This window comes from Xyrauchen texanus, chromosome 12 (genome assembly GCF_025860055.1).
Source record: "Xyrauchen texanus isolate HMW12.3.18 chromosome 12, RBS_HiC_50CHRs, whole genome shotgun sequence".
Lineage (NCBI taxonomy): Eukaryota > Metazoa > Chordata > Actinopteri > Cypriniformes > Catostomidae > Xyrauchen > Xyrauchen texanus.
This window is the reverse complement of record NC_068287.1, coordinates 13,246,893-13,267,323: the sequence shown is the minus strand read 5'-3', so window position 1 is coordinate 13,267,323 and position 20,431 is coordinate 13,246,893. Positions and strand designations below refer to the sequence as shown.

The following is a 20,431-nucleotide window of genomic DNA, read 5'->3' as shown; positions in this document are numbered from 1 at the left end:
CATAGACGTTTTAGTTTTCAGATTTTTAGTAATGAGTTTTAGCCTCCATTTGCATAATCTCTAAAGTGTTATGAAGCGCATCAGAATAAGTGAGTGTTTGGCTTGTTTTCAGCAGTCAATGCCACACTGTGGCGCTAGATCTCCGCGGATGTTTATATTTAGACGCCCCTGGAGGTTTCTCCTCCAGCTGTTTGGAAGGATTTTTTAAGTGTATTTTTATTTGAGAGTTTTATGTGTGCGTGTGTGTGTGTGTGTGTGTGTGTGTGTGTGTGTGTGTGTGTGTATATATATATATATATATATATATAATATATGTTTTGATTGGCATAATTTTAATAAATGTTTAAATAATGAGCTTTATTTATGTATTTATTTTAAATTTTTTTATAAACCTGTTTATTTTTCTAGCATGTAAATTTCTGTGTGCCTAGACCCATTTAGCTATTGTTTGTAAAGACTTAAAATCCTATCTGGATATTCTTGCTACTTCAGCAACCCCATAGCCCTAAAACATGTCACTCTGCAATATTTGTGGTTTTATACTTTTTATTATATGTAATAAAAAAAAAAAGTTCTATTTTTTGGCATTAATAAAAAATTACCATAATATATGGGTACAATGGGACTAAAGGCTCCTTGAGGGATTTTATTTTCTCCCAAAATACAAAAATTACCACAGCACTTTCCCAAACACCAGTTTGTCACTATGAACCTGACATTTATCCTGTTTCATGAGATCAATGCATGTATTGTCTAAAAGTTGATTTTGAGGCAATTTGATCTATTTTTTTTTAAAATGTATGTAGCTAATGAATATCCTGTAAATTATAGCATTGTATTTTTAGACAAAATAATTCTTTTTCATTTTCAGTTTTGTTCAAGGTGATGCTATATCTAAAAAAAAATAAATAAAAAAAATCAATAACTATCCATTAAGTGAAAGTGAGGCATTTGGGGTAAAAAGCCCCCTTGTTGCAGGGGCTAAAGTCCCCTATAAAACACATTGTTTTTCTTAAGTGGGGTAATAGATTTGTTCTCAAATATGTTCAAAGTGGGCTCACATTGACGGATTCAATCACAATGAAGATTAATTTTTATAGAATACGTATATGTCATGAAATGGCAAATGTGTTTGAAATTAACAGGAAATCGTTCACCCTGTTCTGAAGTGGTTATTTTAAATAAGCATGATCTTAATTTGTTACTCAATAAAGCATCTTGTTGTCTCAAAAGTAGTTGCATAAATTGACAAATAGTGCCCTATAACTATTGCACTGGTATGTATAGTATTACACGATATTGTTCCTGCATTTACTTTAACATAGTGCTTATTCTTCTTCATTTAAGCAATAAAAAAACTTGACCAATGGATAGTCGAAATGTATACTACAGTGAATGTTTCTCATGACAGGTTTCCTGACGTGCTAGTGTGTTTTGATTGTGTTGATGTGATTATCAAAAATATGGTGATATTTGGATTTTTAGTTTGGAAGATTGAATTCATAAAAATTAGACTAGAATTTTACTACAGAAAATCGGGGAAAACACCCATTTGTGACTTTTGACTCAAAACATTTTCCCTACATTTATACCACTGTATGTTCCATTTTTACATTAAATGCTAATGCTCTGAAATGAGATGTGCTTAAGTACAGGTCACACCAGTTGTATATTGGTGGGTCATAACTGTGGTGATATGCTGGCTTTGCATTTTGCATTTGAGCGGCCAGATATGGTTGCAATTCTAATTTTCATGAATGCCCCTCACCTTGCAACACGGCTAAGAATGTGTTTCTCGACCAAACAGGTCATGATTCAGTTTTATTTATGCTTACAAAATGCAACAGTAAAGTATTTGGACACATGTCAACCTTTGTGAAACATGTCCATAATTAATGTGATGAGCTACACCTGTGAAGAGAACTGACTTCATACTTCTAAAAATCACAGTGACACTAGATTCTTAAAAGGATTGGCCCCATTCACTTCTGTACTGTAACCCAGGTTTTTGCTTTTTTAAAGAAAAGGAGGAATAGGTCAAAATAAATTGTCATGTTAATCAACATTATGCCACAAATGCTGTCGACTGAGCTTAACTTGTGTTGAATGCGAAATATTCCTTTAAGTGTCCAAATACTTTTTGTGTCACTACACTGTGTTCTGTACTGCTGTAAGGGGTCACTATGTACTTTTCTTCAACAGTAACACTTTGTTCAAGCATCAGGAAGTCAGTGTGCCCTGCATGTTAATTTGGATTTAGGCAGACAATATACTTGTAAGGCTTGTGTTTAGGAACGCAGGCTTATGTGAGGGGCCCAATCGTCATTCACACTATTTCAGAGTTCAGCCGCTGGGTTCAGCAGGATCAACCTGTGATGGGCAACAAATTGCTGTTGGACCAAAGATATTAGAAAACACAATCATGCAAAGCTTCTTGTTCCTCTGGGACAATGAAGCGGCAATGAATGGAGGCGTAAATCATTTCAGTCAGCAGACCTTGCAAGAGGCAGGTAACTACCAGTCTTCTGTCTGATTTTTCTTGTAGTAGGCTTAAAACATTTGCTTTTTAAAGACCTATTCAGTACGTTGTCATATGTTGGTTTCGTTTCTTATGAAAGTATGAAGATAAATGCAATGTTTAATTCCAAAAACTTCATTATTAGGTACAAATGTGTGCCTTGCATCAGAATGTAATCCCTTCAATGATTTCTTCAGTCAAGACAAGACATTTCGACATTTAATTCATATATCTTGCAGTGCCTTAAAAAAAAACCTTATGTATCACTTTAATACAAATCCAACATGACAAAGTCAAAGCAGGCTGTAGCTTGTTGCACTTCTTACAATCTGTTTCTTTTTTAGTGTGCTTAAATGCTGAATACAAACACCATATTATGTTCTGAATGTCCAGTTACTACTTTGGGCACTGTGTTCCTGTGAATCATCATGACATAAGTTACCACATTGTGCAAATTCTCAGGGAGAAAATCTCAAGGATGATGCACACTGAACATATGATTATAATCAGCCCTAGTCAGAAATAGTAACTTTATTTATTACACAATTAAATTAACATTCTCAAGACCCTTTTTGGCAGTGAGCGCCAACATTTATTTCTAATAATGGCTCTGATTACTGGTTGATTTGATTAACAGTTAGGTCAAAGGGTAAAGTTCATGCTCTGTATCAGTTTAAGTCTTTGATCAAATACAAAAATAAGATATTTAGTAGAAATGCAAAATCTTCTATGAATATATGGCTTGAATTGATAAAAGGAGTTTATACAACTTGTGCACTACACTCAAAAAAATAGCTCTTTGGCCAAACTTGATTCAGGCGTGGATGGTGGTTCCTCGTGTTTGAAGTGAGTTTTCTTAACTTAAAATGACTATGTAATCTCAACACATACAATTTGTGTAGGAAGAACCTAGTTGAATTGGATATACCCAACAAAATGTGTTGTGTCAGTGTAACTCAAATAAATCTATTTTATGTCTTTATGTACTAGATAGTGAAAGTGAATGTTAGCATGCTAAATACATGCTGGCTGGAAGCACTACAGTGTAGTTTTGATCTATGCTATGATTTGCACAGCATTTGCAAACTCATTGAAGCGAGCAATCAATTTCATGTGCTACACCTGTCCTCATCGTTAGCTCAAGCTCCACTCTGTAAATTATGGGAACCCCCAAAACTCCAACACAGAAACTCTTCTAAATCTCAGCATAACAAAAGATTAAACATTAACCCCCTTTAATTAATCTAGCATGAAAGCACACAAAATAACACTTAATTTTGAAATGTACTCTCCCTGTCGATTCCTATGCAAACCATGCTGTGAAATAGTTTCAGTTTCATCAATGCAACATTAACGCCATAACTGTAGTCCCAACTCAGCTGAATAAAGTAAACTTTCATTTTACACATTTTAATAGACAGAGCACAATGAAATAAAGTTGTGACAAAATGTTCTACAATTGTGTTGCTTAAGTTCCTTTCAATTAAGTAAACTGAACAACCAGCAAAAATACATTTTTTGAGATATAGCCAGTTCTTTATTGAAAATATTTACTCAGACCAGGCTATGTTTTTCCAGTTCCCACTGCAGCCTCATCTTTCTGTTCTTGGCTGACAGAAGTGGAACCCAACGCGGTCTTCTGCTGTTGTAGCCCATCCACCTCCAGCTCCTGACCCGTATCTGCATTATATTGTGCATTGCACTGCTCCACATGATTGGCTGATTAGATAATCACATTAATAAGTTGGTGTACATGTGTTCCTAATAAAGTGGTCCGTGATATATATATATGCAAACACTGCAACAACAAAAAAAAGTCCCTTTTTAAGGACACTGTATTTTAAAGATAATTTTGTAAAAATCCAAATAACTATACAGATCTTTATTGTAAAGTGTTTAAACAATGTTTTCCATGCCTGTTCAATGAACCATAAACAATTAATGAACATGTACCTGAGGAACAGCCGTTAAGACAGCTTACAGACGGTAGGCAATTAAGGTCACAGTTATAAAAACGTATAACTTATAACCCCCGCCCTTGTTCAGAGACACATTATTCCACTTCTGTTAGTCACACACACACGTATAAAAATACAGATATAATAAAATAGGAAGAGACACACAAGAACATGTACACGTAAATATGCTAATCCTATATAAATATATGGACGTCCTAAGTGCAAAGTGTATTGCAGCATGTTCGAAAGACATTACAAATGCACTATGCCTGGTGCTGGATTATTACTAAGACAGATCATACAGATTTTAAATGACATGTAAATTAATTTTAAATTATTTTTTTCTTTTTTACCCTTTGTATCTCTGTTTCACATTTATGTACGAGTTTCCAACACAAAACATATAGACAATATTTTTTTTTTTACTAGCCCAACACGTATCCACTTCCATGTAAATGTAAAATCGAGGCTTTCCCGTTCGTAAGATATCTCATTTTTAAACTTGTCTTCAAAACGTGTCCATTGGAATCTGAACCAATCAGATTCGAGAGGGGGTGGGGGGGGATCGGCGGATCTCAGATCTCTTGTTCTTCAAGCAAAGACTTATCCGAGAAACTCTGCCAGATGGTCATTTCCGGACGGCGTCAGAGTGCCAAAACGACTCCGAGCTTCTGTTATGAAGGTTTTCTTCGTTTGCTCTGAAAAATCTGGCAAAGGTAAGTGTTGTTTACTCCGTTATACTTGTCTGAGTGTCATTTTAGAAGAAAGGCGTTGTTGCTGACAACAACAGAACTCTACTGTATGTCTTCAGTGGCGAATAAAGTGATTCTGATTCTAGTTGATTAGCTCCAGGCTTCGTTCACTGTGTGCAACAGGGTCATTCTTACAGACACTATAGTACAAGTTATGGTGTTCATAATGTGTGACTTCGACCGAATACATTTGTAATGGGCTTGGTAAAAATAATACATATTTATTATTTTGTACATTCCTGTGGGCCTAAAAGTCCAATTTAAATGAATTGAAATCATTATCATTTATTAATTTCCTCATAAACTGCACAAATAGTTTTTCTAAAAACAATTGATTTCCAAATTGCCGTAAAATAGTGTTTAGTATGACATTATCTGACTAATATGTGTTCATTTGTGGTAATTATGTAGCCTGTTTTAACACTAAAATTGGCTTCACTCATTGTTCACCCTGACATATCATGATACTGTGATCTTTAATTGAATACATTTATTATAAAATGACATAAGACACTGGAGGTGACACCAGTCATTCAGCTAAATAATGTTGCATTGTATAAATCTTTGTTTTATTTAATTGTATATGTTACACATATGTGGTCAAGCATAAAATGTCCATTCTGGAATGGGAAGAAATGTAGCTCATTTTAAAATGTTAGTATATATAGAATGAAAATCTTCAGTATAAGTTTAAAAATATGTTGGCTAGATATCATTCACAGACCATGTGGTGGCTAATTGCATCTACTGAAGGTCCACCATGACTCTGCTCATATCTGAATTTTAAGTCAGTTAGCTTAACCTTTATGACTTAAATACAATCTTTAATATTATTTAACATTAAGGAACTTTAAAACATAAGGAACTGAATTGTAGAATTAACCCAAAGACCAACAAAGTTAACTAAACATAGTTTTTCACTTCTCTGTTTGATTGAAACTTTGCTTCTGTATGTGAAAAATGTAAAATTGTATGTTTAAATAGGCAAGTTATGGTCTGTGCATTTTGGTCTGTGCAGGGGCAAGAAATGACAACCATGTTTTCACAGTTACTTTGTGGCAAGTTAAGTTACCATTGAGAAATGGTTGTCAACTGTCATACCCTGAATCAGCCTGTTAAATATTAACCTATTCGTTTGTCATGGACTTATAAGAATTGTTATCTCCTTTTCCCCCTGCGTTTTTAAGATTGGAAAACAACAAGGGACATGCCTTGTAAGCAGTAACATTTTCACATTGTTGGATATGTGAAAAGCATCATTTCAAATGGAGACTGATCACATCATCAAGACTTCAACATCAGGAAATACTGGCCCAACTGGCGACAACTAACCAGCTCATCTGATGTACATTTAAACTTCTCCATAATGTTATTTCAGAACTGCCAGGCTTATGGAGAACAAGTTCAGTTCTTCTATAACAAAACTGGCAAGCCCATTACATCAAACTGGCGCACACATGACTTTGTGGTGGTTGGACTTGGGATCCCAATATGCCTCTTTATTATTCTTGCAAATATGCTGGTAATAGCTGCCATCATCATCAACCGACACTTTCACTTTCCCATTTATTACTTACTTGGGAACATGGCAGCTGCAGACCTCTTTGCCGGAATCTCCTATCTATACCTTGTGTTCCATACCGGGCCATGGACTATCAGTTTGACAGTGAACGAGTGGTTTGTTCGTGGAGCTTTAATTAATATGAGTCTCACTGCATCTGTGGTCAACCTGTTAGCTGTCGCTGTGGAGCGTCATCAGACAATTTTTACTATGCAGCTCCACAGCACCATGACCAAGAACCGTGTTGTTATGCTGATAGTTACTATATGGTTGGTGGCAATCGTCATGGGCCTGGTGCCCGCAATGGGCTGGAACTGTGTTTGTGACCTGTCCACCTGCTGCACTGTAGCTCCACTTTACTCTCGGAGCTTTCTAATATTCTGGGCTCTTCTCAATCTCCTGGCCTTCTTCATCATGGTGGCGGTGTACACCCACATATTCATCTATGTACGCCGCAGGAGCCAACAAATGTCTCCTCATATCGATCAGCCCTCAAATAATCAGACCATCATCAGCCTTATGAAGACCATGTCCATGATTTTGGGTAAGATCTTGATGTGTTCTGGAAATGTTTTTCTGATATAACTAGAGGTGCACAATATAATAGAGGCCGGTGTGTGTGTGTGTGTGTGTGTGTGTGTGTGTATATATATATATATATATATATATATATATATATATATATATATATATATTATATTATATTATAGGCCAATAAGTTGGGAAATCAAAATAATAAGATATCTTGCCAAATGTGGAATTACTGCCGATATTTCCACCAATGTTTAGTTGCGGTTTATTAGCTTGCGCCAGAGAATCTCAGACTGGTTGCGGCTTCTCCTTGTCACACAGGCTCAAGAGTCTGTGGATGTGACCAGTTTAAAAGGTTAAAATGCAAAAAGTTAAAATATGTGTTCTCGTATCGGCCACAATGAGCTGTGAATTATCGGTATTGGCCCAGAAATTCCATATCGGTGCATCCCTAGATATTACTCATGGGTTTTCTTATGCAACCATCTCATTTTCTGTTCAAAAAATAACATTTTCGGTTATCGTATCAAGCACAATAAGCTGTAAATTATTGGGGATCGGTCCAGAAATTCCTTATATGTGCATCCCTAAATATTACTTGTGTTTTCTTTTGCAACTATCATATTGTCTGTTCAGAAAGTACAATTATCCGCATTGGCATTATTTCTTGGTTTTATTTTCTGTTTTGCAATTCAATGTCTCCCACACTAGTCTTTTGTTATTCCAAAATGTCGTTCTCAAACGGTATACTGAAGTAGTTTTAAGCCTGCCAACTCCAAACCGGTTTGGCTCAAATTGTCTTTGTCTAACACATGTGTATCTTGTATCTCAAGTTGTTAACGGTTATTTTTCACTCTGAGGTTTTAGGTTGGTTTTGCATTCAGTGGATTTGCAGTCTTTTGGTTTTGGATTCAATGTTCAGATTCTCAGAACATTAATACACAATTCAGTGTATTTAACTGCAGTAGTGTGAGAAAAAAAACATGTATCTCTTACATCAAAACTTTTCAACTGCACAAGTGCACTTAGAAAATACGTGATTCATTGCACTGCCTTGCTTGGTGCATGTGGTTTATGTTGTAACATGTTTTTAAATGCGAGCCAATGTTAAGCATATAAAATTGATCACTAGACACAACTTTTATATTATTTCGTACAAGTTTTCTTCTATAAACGTCACTGTGTGTTTTATATAATTTCATTATACAAAAAGCATTCTGCAAAAACAGTAATTCTGCATAATATGATTTAGCATTTACTCAGCCGAAAAACATTTATAGTGAAGCCCACCATCACATGAATGCTGAAATGTCAGTTCTTGCAAGAGGAGTCATTGTTTTAGCACAGACCACAATGATGCCACGTACCTTCCAGTTATGATATATATATATATTTTTATCTTCTTTTCTCTGCAGGTGCATTTGTGATCTGTTGGACACCAGGTCTGGTAATTCTATTACTGGATGGTCTTAGTTGTACGAGCTGTCAGGTTCTTAAATATGAGAAGTACTGCCTGGTTCTGGCTGAGTGTAACTCTTTAGTGAACCCCATCATCTACTCGTTTCGTGACGCGGACATGCGGAACACCTACAAACGCATTCTCTGCTTCCCTTGGAGAAGAATGCGCCAGCATGAGGGGCCTTCTGGCATCCGGTTTGAGTCGGAGAAAAACGGCAATAACTCCATGAATTTAGAGCCTTTTTCTGAACAAAGCCCATTGTCTTTATAGAAAAGTATTTCTTTGTGTAAATAAATGACTTTGCATCTGATTAGCTTAATGACCACAGTGTACAAAGAGTAAATAAAACATCAATTTTTGATAGCTTGTTTGGTGCATGTTTTTGTCTTTGATGATCGATTTATTCGGGAGAAGGGGGGTCTTTTGTGTCCGTTAGTTACGAGGCACAGGCTGTATTGGTGTATACAGGAGGTATTTCTTTACCCAAAGCTTAAGCCTTAACATTTATAAAATGGGCCTTTTTGACCAATTTGTTTAGTTGGGAATAAGATCTAAATCATACCAAGAAAACTGACAATTTACTCTAATCTTTTGTGTGATTACTTTTCTGTAATATAATATAAAGTGATAGTTTTTGCCTGGAAAACAATAACTGGGTTGCAAAAATACAGTAGACTCACTGAAAGACGGACTCCAGCCATATCTAGAGAACAGAATATCAGAGACTTGGGCTCTTTTTTGGGCCAGTAAGCAACCAACCTGAATAGCCCAACAACTGCATTGCAATGGCATGACAACCATCCTCTACACACTTGCATTATGGTGGTAACTTTTGCATGAGCAAGCTCAATTTCTTCAGAAAATGTAAAAATCTAGTTGTGATCTACAATTGTTGAAATGATTCAGGAATTCCAGTTCCCAGAAAACATTTTCAAGCAGTTAGTTTAAAAAAACAAAACAAAAAAACACCTCAAACGAAGCCCCTGGCTTCAGATTTATTTTTCTTGCTGCGTTTCTAATTTTTTTCTCCCACAGACTACTTTTCTTCATCTCACCAGATGGTTGTTACGTAGTCGTCAACTTGAGATTAGGAGAAAAAGGCCTGATTTATTATTATCCTCATATTATTGTCCTTATGCTGCATAAATATTCAGGCAGGGTGAGACAATTGGCGAGCTCCCTGAATCCTCAAATGGCAGACCCATTCATAACCGCTCTAACTAGATCATTTTACAGATCATAACATGAAAACAGCGCCTTAATGAGTACCAAAAAAGAAAAACTACAGGCTCAAAAGCACACTAGATTATTTTATTAGTTTTTGTTTTTCTAATAAGGAACACTACAATTTTCTCATATTTCTTTTTTTTTCTCTCTCACTAGAACAGTTCTAAAGTTGAGGTATAAAAGGAGTTTATACAGACTACCAAGTCTGAAAATGGTGGGGTTTATATACAAGTGAAATGGAGAGAGGAGAGGTAGAGAAGAGGAAGAGAACAGTGAATACAGAAGGAAGCATGTACTACAATTCTAGTAAAATAATTATACAAATTGAGGAAAAAAAGAAAGCACTGATATCATTTGATTTGGTGCTGTGGAATCCACCTCAGACTATAATTCTATTACATTACAGAACTCCAATAGCCAGTGATGAAGTGATGAATAATATCATTTTTCTGTTAGCAATCACTAGCATGTGCAATTACTAGGATGCATTTTATTTCATAATCTTCAGAGCTGACAATTCGTAGTGTAATAAACAGAGTGAACTTTCATAGCACCACAAACAAATGTTACCAGTTCTGGCAAAACCACACAAAATAACACTGGAGACTCAAAATTGAAAGAAATAAAAATCTAACTGAAAATGCTAAAATGAATATTACAAAGACTAACAACTATTACTCTTGCTCACGGGTAAATCCAAAACCCCCAGCGATAAAAAGAAAAAATAATAATAGGCATACAAAGAGGAATACACTGAAACATTCCACAATCTGTACAGTGACATCCATAGATGACTGATAGAAAAAGAAAACATATAATGAAATTTGGTGTAGTAATAGCATTAGTTAGAGATATCCATATGAAATGTTCATAACTAACAGTAATCTATAGAAGACACAATGATCTGAATAATACATTGAAAAGCTCCTCAGAGTTTGTTTCTCGATGTGTACATATGAACAAAACCCCAATTTACATTTCAAAGTTATTAAGTCCTTTGTTTCATATATAGAATTCCCATTCATATATCAAAACGCCCTGGTGCTTCCACAACTAAAGGTAAAGTTGGGGAAAAAGAAAGCAAAACACAAAAAACATTGTTCCGGAATACAAATAACTTGTCTGGAAAAAGTAAATAGAAATTCATTTGAAGTTCCTCAGTCTTAAGTTTAGTCTGTCTGTTTAAAATCACAACACATCCAGTGCTTATTTTTGGTTAAATTTGAAAAGAGAAAAGCCCTTGTTGCTTGGCTATGTTAACGGATTTTGAAATAAAAATAAAAACGAGAGTTCCTTTGTTTTGAGAAATAGTAGGCAACATAAAAGGACAGCATGCTTTTCCCAAGGAACAGGTGCTTTCAATTGCACATACAATACAATCAGTTCAAAAGCACAGCAAAGTGAGTGACAAGACAACCCAACCCTTATAAAAAAAGACACCCATACAGACACATCATAGTAACATGAGAGGCCAAAGGACAGACGGCAAATTAAAACAATTCCTTGATAAATGTAACTAGCACAATTCACTTCCACGTTTCAGAGAACAATTCTCATAGTCAAGAATATTGGTTCGGAGCAATACAGGTTTCAATTGAAGCCAGGCTGCTATGGCCTCCTCAAAAACATTTTCAGATACATGTTGTGGTCAGTGTGTCAAGTGAAATTGCATGGCTACCTGTTAAGAAAACATGTGACAAAATACCACAGAAACACCAGCCCACAGCACCGCATTGGGCAGTATAACGTGCGTCATGGGTATACTTTCGTTTTCATTTATTTATTTGGTCTGTTAATAATACCCTCTCCCTTTAATAATATTTTTTGTTAAAAAAGTTAAACCGACAGGCTAAACGGAACCACGAAAACATCTCAACACCCTACATGCATGGAAGACAGTGGAATATCTTTTTTCTTTACCTTTAAAAATATTTCTAATACCCACCCTCTTCCCAGCCCAAACTAATACTCCACGTATCCCTCCAACCCCTTTCTAACACAAGGTCAAGTTTTTGTTAAGTCTAGTGTCTTTTATTTGGTGGCTGGTGCATTCTTCGTGTGGGGTGGGGAAGCTGCAGGAAAAATACAATTAACTAAACTATTAAAAAAGGTCAAAGAGACTAAGTGGGGTTGAAGAAAAATGTAGCCATTGACCGCAGATCAAAAACTCTTTTCCCCCCCACTCATTCCTCAACTGCAGATCTGTCATCTTTCACGGCAAACTGTTCTGTGATCAATTTATACTGTTCAATTTCCCGTGTACCTTCACGCAGATGGATTCTTCTCTATCCAACCACCAGGTAAAAGTTTTTTTGATACGATTTTGTGCTTAACACAACGTTGAACAATGGAGGACAGCTTGGTCTGTGAGAATAAATGCTTGTAGTCATTAATACATCATTTTCCATACTGAAGCAGTAACAAAGAGCACAGAACTGATCGATAATGATATTAAAAATGCACAAGTGGACTAAAGAAGATTTGCATGGCGTCTTTACGGTTCAGTTGTCTGAGGTTGTTCTTCGACGAGCGGAAGGTGCGACAACCATTGACAGCACTTTGGTACAAGCAAGGAGGGTTGTGTAATCTCCATTATGACAGGTCAGAAAAGGAATGTTGGCATGGAGTTGGGAGTAGAGTGTTAACCCTGTGTTTTCCACAGAACAACGCTGGTGAGGACGTCTTTTATTCAGCGTCATCTGTCACTCATATTCAGCGAGAGCTTCAGTCATGTAATCAGACACTGAAGTCATTCAGCTGCCGCAAAACTTGCCGCATCTTTTGCTCGAGAGGAGCGAGCGTGTGTGCATGGGAGTGGGCGTGTGTGCATTTCAATCAGTCTGGTTCAGAGTGAGAACCCTGGCACACCAAGAGAAAGTGGGAATGAGGACTATGGAAGAACTTTGACATATGCTAGTTTGAAGGATGAATGCTGTGAGAGGGAGAACAGGGAAGAGACTGGATGATAAGATTCTGTGTGTGTGTGTGTGTGTATATCAGTGAATGTATGTGGAGTAGTGTGAGCTGCATTAGCTGGAGGTGTCTGAATGGATGCTGCCAGGTGGTCCTCGTGGAGAGGTGACGGAAGAGGGGTTGGTGTTGTCTTGCCAGCTGTTGTTAGCCTGTGGAAAGTGTAACAATGACCATATGAGGAAAAGCAGCATGGAAATGACACCGAAGACTTGTCCATGCAATTTCAAAATGTAAGCTTCCTTCAGGGAAGTGGCTTAAGAGCATCAATCTTTTGTTCAACGGCACCAAGGGTCAGAATACAAACAAGTTATAGTTTATAGTTATCGGTAAGCGAACAACTCTAAGAAATAATTTATTAAGAACTTTTCAAAAACCTGCAGACACCTTGTTCATTTCACGACGTGTGCAGGAGTTTGTGGTTGATTGTAGAGATAAATGTGGTACTCACGTCTAGATGGTGTGGGGTGTAAAGAGGACTTCCTGACATATCTTCATAGCCTGCCGTCAGGTGTGTAGCATGGTGCAGGATATCCACCTGCAGTAAACACATACCATATGAACTTCAATGTTGCAACATAACTACAATCTTGGTGTCTTTGTCATACCAAAAGCGGTACACAATGTAATTTAACACCACTGATCAAAACACATGAAGTAATGTAAATAAAATGATTTTAGCCTTTCATTGAAAACTACATAAAGGCATAATGAGCAGTGTTGGGTGTAATCTGATTACACCGTAATTAGTTAATGTAATCTAATTACTTTAAGAAATACTTCTCAGAAATTCTTGTAATCACATTACAGTTACTTAAAAGTAATTTACTTAATTGAAAGTAATGTGATTAAGTACATTGCTTGGGATATGCATATTTCTAATATAATATTTATGTAGAATACCTTTAAAACAAATTATGTTCATGGTCTGTTTGCATTTCGGTTACAGCTGAAGGGACAAAAACAATGAATGAGGAAATACAGACATTATTTTGAATTTGCCGAGTGAAAAACTTCTGTAAAAAAAGTTTTAGAAATTAACTTAAAAGTAACTAGTAATGTGATTACTTTTCCATGATGTAATCAGTTAAGTAATATGATTACAATTTTAGAGAAGTAATTAGTCATTTGTAGTGGATTAATATTTTTTTGTAATTTACCCAACACTGATAATAAGTTTAATCTATTTGTGGGTTTATTCCCACAGAGCCCAGGCAAGCTCATTCCTATGTCTTTCTCTAATATGTCTAATTTTTAATACATCTAAGGCTGCATGTACACTGCAACACCTAATGCACATTTGCAATGTTTTAAAAATGTGCTTAATTTAACGCAGGTCATTACAGGTCACTTACACACGGTGTTTAAATTAATACCCCACCTGAAAGTGCAGGCTGAACTGCACAAATGAATCTGCGTTGCGTCGAAACTGGTCTGTGTCGGGCTATCAGTGGGCTGTGCATGTAAACTGATCTGTTCTGCGCAGTCTAGTGGGTGCAGCTGAGTACCACAGCCTCTTTTAGGGCATTTGGCTTCCTATACAGCTCATTACTAAATAAAACAGGCTACATGAGTGTTAATCTAGTCAGCGGACAAAAAGGATGCATCATGATGATAATCAAACAATGATATACGAAACTGTGAAAAACATGTACTTTTCTCTGAAGAGTGAAAAATTCATGACACAGAAAAGTAGCTAATATTGCAGTATTATTTATCATTTCAGGTGCTCAGGTTCAGGACAGTTTATGTTTGAATATTTGGTTTAAGTTTGGTCGGTTTCAGTTTGATACATGTCACTGCAATTTTGCACATTATCAACAACGAAAATGTTTTTTTTCATCGACTAAAATTATATGCTATTTAGTTGTAATCAAAGTAAGTGCAATTAATGAATATTACATAATGAAATATTGAATAAAAGACAAAATGATTACTAAAATAAAAATGAACAGAGTGACTAAGAGGCAGGACTACTGTAATAAGTAATTTGATATGCATTTTCAAGACTTTTTTTAAATAATAATCTAAATAAAATATATTTAACATTACATCCGTCACTCTTATCGCGTGCCAATGAGGGTGTTCTCTCTCCATGATTCACACAAGGTTGCTAACCTTACCTGAGCGCCAGGTGAGTATTCTAGACATGACCTGGTCTACCTGTCATGTGACAATGATGAAAAATCCTAAATTAAGAAGGAATTCAGCCTTGAGTCTTTATATGGTCAGATGATTGATATTAGTTATGTCCATATTTATGAGAGGCTCAAATGAGATGGAATTTTTTTTTATCTGATGTATGTTTTTGTTGCAACAAGATGTCCAGATATCAGTGAGTGCGTTTTCATGCACACCGATACGCTGATAACTACCAAGTATCAGCTCATTCAAAATATCTGATAACGCATGAAAACAGTGTTTAAACATCAATGTTTGATATAATTATTCTCTGCTATTGATGACAAAATGTAAACAGGAATGTAGACAACACTTGCGCACAATGGATAAGCCTGAAAGAACCAGTGTTATTATAGTTTTGGATTTGTATTATGGTTTTTATATTCAATACATCATTACAATTTAGTTTAGTTTTTGTTAGTTTTCACAGTTTGTCTGCTAGTTTTAGTTTTCTAAGTGTTTTGTAGTTTGTTTAGATTTTATTTTAGTTTTACAATTTTTTTTTATGGCTGCCAAAGCTGAACGTTTACTATTGTAATTTTAAAAGTCTAACATCATTATATTTCTCTGGGCAGTCTTGTGTTACCTCTAGCTTGTGGTATTTTCATGTTTAAAGTGGATTGTAAATGTTAAACGTTTTATAACATGGGGTGAATATGAGTAAAGTGACAATGGACATTTAAGCTTGATCCACATTGCATCCATATGAATGTCCTTAAATTATTATAAATCATTACTAAACTTAACTTTGGGGAGTAAACAATTAAAGGGATAGTTCACCCCAAAATGAAAGTTCTCTGATCATTTACTCACCCTCATGCCATACCAGATGTGAATGACTTTCCTTCTACTGAACACAAAGATTTTTTAGAAGAATATTTCAGATCTGTAGGTCCTCACAATGGAACTCAATAGAGGCCAAAACTTTGAAGCTCAAAAAAGCACATAAAGGCAGCAAAAAAGTAATCCATACGACTCCAGTGATTATATACAGTGAGGAAAATAAGTATTTGAACACCCTGCTCTTTTGCAAGTTCTCCCACTTGGAAAACATGGAGGGGTCTGAAATTGTCATCGTAGGTGCATGTCCACTGTGAGAGACATAATCTAAAAAAAAAAATCCAGAAATCACAACGTATGATTTTTTAACTATTTATTTGTATGATACAGCTGCAAATAAGTATTTGAACACCTGAGAAAATCAATGTTAATATTTGGTACAGTAGCCTTTGTTTGCAATTACAGAGGTCAAACGTTTCCTGTAATTTTTCACCAGGTTTGCACACACTGCAGGAGGGATTTTGGCCCACTCCTCCACACAGATCTTCTTTAGATCAGTCAGGTTTCTGGGCTGTCGCTGAGAAACACGAAGTTTGAGCTCCCTCCAAAGATTCTCTATTGGGTTTAGGTCTGGAGACTGGCTAGGCCACGCCAGAACCTTGATATGCTTCTTACAGAGCCACTCCTTGGTTATCCTGGCTGTGTGCTTCGGGTCATTGTCATGTTGGAAGACCCAGCCTCGACCCATCTTCAATGCTCTAACTGAGGGAAGGAGGTTGTTCCCCAAAATCTCGCAATACATGGCCCCGGTCATCCTCTCCTTAATACAGTGCAGTCAGCCCTGTCCCATGTGCAGAAAAACACCCCAAAGCATGATGCTACCACCCCCATGCTTCACAGTAGGGATGGTGTTCTTGGGATGGTACTCATCATTCTTCTTCCTTCAAACACGGTTAGTGGAATTATGACCAAAAAGTTCTATTTTGGTCTCATCTGACCACATGACTTTCTCCCATGACTCCTCTGGATCATCCAAATGGTCATTGGCAAACTTAAGACGGGCCTTGACATGTGCTGGTTTAAGCAGGGGAACCTTCCGTGCCATGCATGATTTCAAACCATGACGTCTTAGTGTATTACCAACAGTAACCTTGGAAGCGGTGGTCCCAGCTCTTTTCAGGTCATTGACCAGCTCCTCCCGTGTAGTTCTGGGCTGATTTCTCACCTTCCTTAGGATCATTGAGACCCCACGAGGTGAGATCTTGCATGGAGCCCCAGTCCGAGGGAGATTGACAGTCATGTTTAGCTTCTTCCATTTTCTAATGATTGCTCCAACAGTGGACCTTTTTTCACCAAGCTGCTTGGCAATTTCCCGTAGCCCTTTCCAGCCTTGTGGAGGTGTACAATTTTGTCTCTAGTGTCTTTGGACAGCTCTTTGGTCTTGGCCATGTTAGTAGTTGGATTCTTACTGATTGTATGGGGTGGACAGGTGTCTTTATGCAGCTAACGACCTCAAACAGGTGCATCTAATTTAGGATAATAAATGGCGTGGAGGTGGACATTTTAAAGGCAGACTAACAGGTCTTTGAGGGTCAGAATTCTAGCTGATAGACAGGTGTTCAAATACTTATTTGCAGCTGTATCATACAAATAAATAGTTAAAAAATCATACATTGTGATTTCTGGATTTTTTTTTAGATTATGTCTCTCACAGTGGACATGCACCTACGATGACAATTTCAGACCCCTCCATGATTTCCAAGTGGGAGAACTTGCAAAATAGCAGGGTGTTCAAATACTTATTTTCCTCACTGTATATATATATATATATATATATATATATATATATATATATATATATATATATATATCTTCAGAAGAGATATGATAGGTGTGGGTGAGAAACAGATCAATATTTAAATACTTTTTAACAGTAAACCTTGACATCAGCTGTCTCTTTGGCAATCATGATTTCAAGCTCGATTACATTTCCCAGCACCATCTAGGATTCTACGAACTCTACTAGTAAGTGTAATTGAGCTTGAAATCACGACTGTTCCTGTAGACTGCAATTTCAAGATGTACAGTGAAAAGGGAGTACGATTTTGGTCTTTTCTCACCCGAAACAGCTTAGATCACTTCAGAAGACATTAATTAAACCACTCATGGATTACTTATAAGCTGCCTCTATGTGCTTTTTGAAGCTTTAATGTTTTGGACCCTGTTGACTTGCATTGCATGGACCTACAGTGCTGATATATTCTTCTAATACTCATACACATCTGGAGTGGCATGGGGTTGCGTATATGATAAAAAGACTTCAACTATCCCTTTATTTTTTTGAGGTTTTCAATTGATAATTTTACTCTGGGATGTGTGGCAGAGCTCATTTCATGACCACTGATGAGAAAAGCAATGGTAAAGAAAATGACAGAAATTTGAGTTACAAAAAAAAAGTTTACTTAAATGTTATGATGTGAAAGTGTATAAGAAAATATACACATTAAATCCAAATACTTGTAGGTATTTTCTAGAGAATCATTTTCCCTATGTCCCACTTTACCAGTACTGCTTAAAGAAATCTGGGTTTGGTCAAAAGAGGGTCTTCAAATGTTCTACATCCCAGTATTGAATATTTCTTCACTGTTGCTTTGACTAAGGTGATGACATCCTTTGCTTTCTTCAAATGTATAATATTACTGTAGGTTGTGTCGTTTAGATCATATTTCAAAGTGCCAAGAAAAGTACAATTTCCAAAAGTGTCCCACTTTGCCCATATTCACACCATAGAACAGTATATCACAAACTAAAATTAATTCCAGAGCATTTTTATTTTATTTAGTTTTGGAGTTATGAATAAGCATTTTATTTTGGTTTCATTTTCTTTCTTTTTTTTTACTATAATTTTAGTTAACAAAAATGATTTAAGTTCACTTTTGTTAATTATAATAACACTGGTAAGGGCATGAACACTGATAAAGGTGTTCATGTGCAGAGTGAAATCGGGGCAAGATCTACCTGTCTTGATCGTTTTTGCTCAAAACGTTTATGACCTTAACCCGATAAAGTCGTTGACCGCAAGTTTGAGCATGTAAACATGTACATGAAAGTAAAAAATATCCGGGACTGGTTGACAGTTTAAATGCAGCCTTAAACTGATATGGAGTTTTGATGAAAAAGATACCCAAGTGAAAAACTGGAACAGGAAGTGGATGAAGGATTGGCTTGGTATGTGACTTTATGGATGATTCATAAAGAAATTAAATGGAGCAGAGCCCACAGGGAAGTTGGTGGAGAAAGCTTTCAGGGTGTAGGTCTACGCTCAGGACTCAATCTATCGAGCTGAGCTGAGGTGGTCTAGGGTGGGAGCTAAGGTGGATGTCACGGGTTGGGGTATGATTCTTGATGCTGTAGCATTGGGGAAATGGGGGAAAGGAGCACTACACTGTGAGCAGGAGAGGGAGGGCATTGAGGCTGTTGGGATGTCCTCAGTGCCTACCTGCTGTTGCACAGCGGTAGTGACGCTGACGCTATCCCCGTTGAGTGTACGCAGGCCGAGGTAGGCGTCTCCTGCATGAGAGAGGGTGTAGGACCCAGATGATCCTGCAGGCAATATATGCAGCCGATCAGGCACGCAACTTTGCCAGGGTCAGGTTTGGAAAGCCTACAGGCTACTGTTGTGTGATATGAAACCCTGTCTACTTAATGTTCTGAGCAGGGAATGATATTCAGGACAAACCACATTCCAAAATCCAAAACAAGTACTTATAATCTGTTCAACCATTTCTGTTGATTAGAGGTAATAGAAGGGTAAAGCTCACAAAACCTGTCAAGAACATGTTTGGGTCATATGTCACATCAAAATCAAAAGAAATTATTTTTTGCTTATAGGTAAATATGCCTAAATTTGTTTTTATTATTATAATTTTTTTTATCTCCTTTTCTCCCCAATTTGGAATGCCCTCTTCCTACTACTTAGTAGGTCCTTATGGTGGTGTGGTTACTCACCTCTATCCAGGTGATGGAGGACAAGTCTCAGTTGCCTCTGCTTCAGAGAACGTCAATCTGTTCACGTGGCTTGTTGTGCATGACACCGCAGAGACTACCAGCATGTGGAGGCTCATGCTACTCACCACGTTACACGCATAACTTACCACGTGCCCCATTGAGAACGTGAACCCCTAATCATGACCAAGAGGAGGTTACCCCATGTGACTCTACCCTCCCTAGCAACTAGGCCAATTTGGTTGCTTGGGAGACTTGGCAGGAGACACTCAGCACACCCTGGATTCGAACTTACGACTCCATGGGTGGTAGTCAGCATTAATACACGCTGAGCTACCCAGGCCCCAAAGATGCCTACTTTAAAGTGTTTGGGGTCAGTCAAAACTCACTTTCAATGTATGGAGAAAAGATGCAATACAGTGATTGATGACTGAGGTTATCAGTCTCAAACTTTCAGCCTTATATCTTCTTTTGTGTTCCACAGAATAA

The 20,431-nt window shown here is 36.9% G+C and overlaps 2 protein-coding genes across 5 annotated transcripts in view; one reads left to right on the top strand and one right to left on the bottom strand.

Moving 5' to 3' along the window:
- The first annotated feature begins 5,041 nt into the window (after window positions 1-5,041).
- On the top strand, window positions 5,042-9,122 carry LOC127653117 (lysophosphatidic acid receptor 2-like). 2 transcript variants are annotated; one of them, XM_052139647.1, is made up of 3 exons: window positions 5,042-5,192; window positions 6,416-7,333; window positions 8,736-9,122. In XM_052139647.1, exons 2-3 carry the CDS (start codon window positions 6,595-6,597, stop codon window positions 9,047-9,049), a joined length of 1,053 nt encoding a protein of 350 aa, XP_051995607.1. In that variant the 5' UTR covers window positions 5,042-5,192; window positions 6,416-6,594; the 3' UTR covers window positions 9,050-9,122. The 2 variants fall into 2 exon arrangements, with proteins under 2 accessions (XP_051995607.1, XP_051995608.1); XM_052139648.1 differs by lacking the exon at window positions 5,042-5,192 and having other exon boundaries at window positions 5,210-7,333.
- Window positions 9,123-10,069: 947 nt separating this feature from the next.
- The window catches only part of pbx4 (pre-B-cell leukemia transcription factor 4), a 57,654-nt gene continuing 47,292 nt past the window's right edge, over window positions 10,070-20,431 (bottom strand). For all 3 annotated transcript variants that reach the window (XM_052139456.1, XM_052139459.1, XM_052139458.1), the window contains 2 exons: window positions 13,428-13,514; window positions 10,070-13,128 (listed from right to left, as the gene is read on the bottom strand). In XM_052139456.1, the coding sequence (XP_051995416.1) occupies window positions 13,471-13,514 (44 nt within the window). In that variant the 3' untranslated portion in view covers window positions 10,070-13,128; window positions 13,428-13,470. The remainder of the gene's footprint in view (window positions 13,129-13,427; window positions 13,515-20,431) is intronic.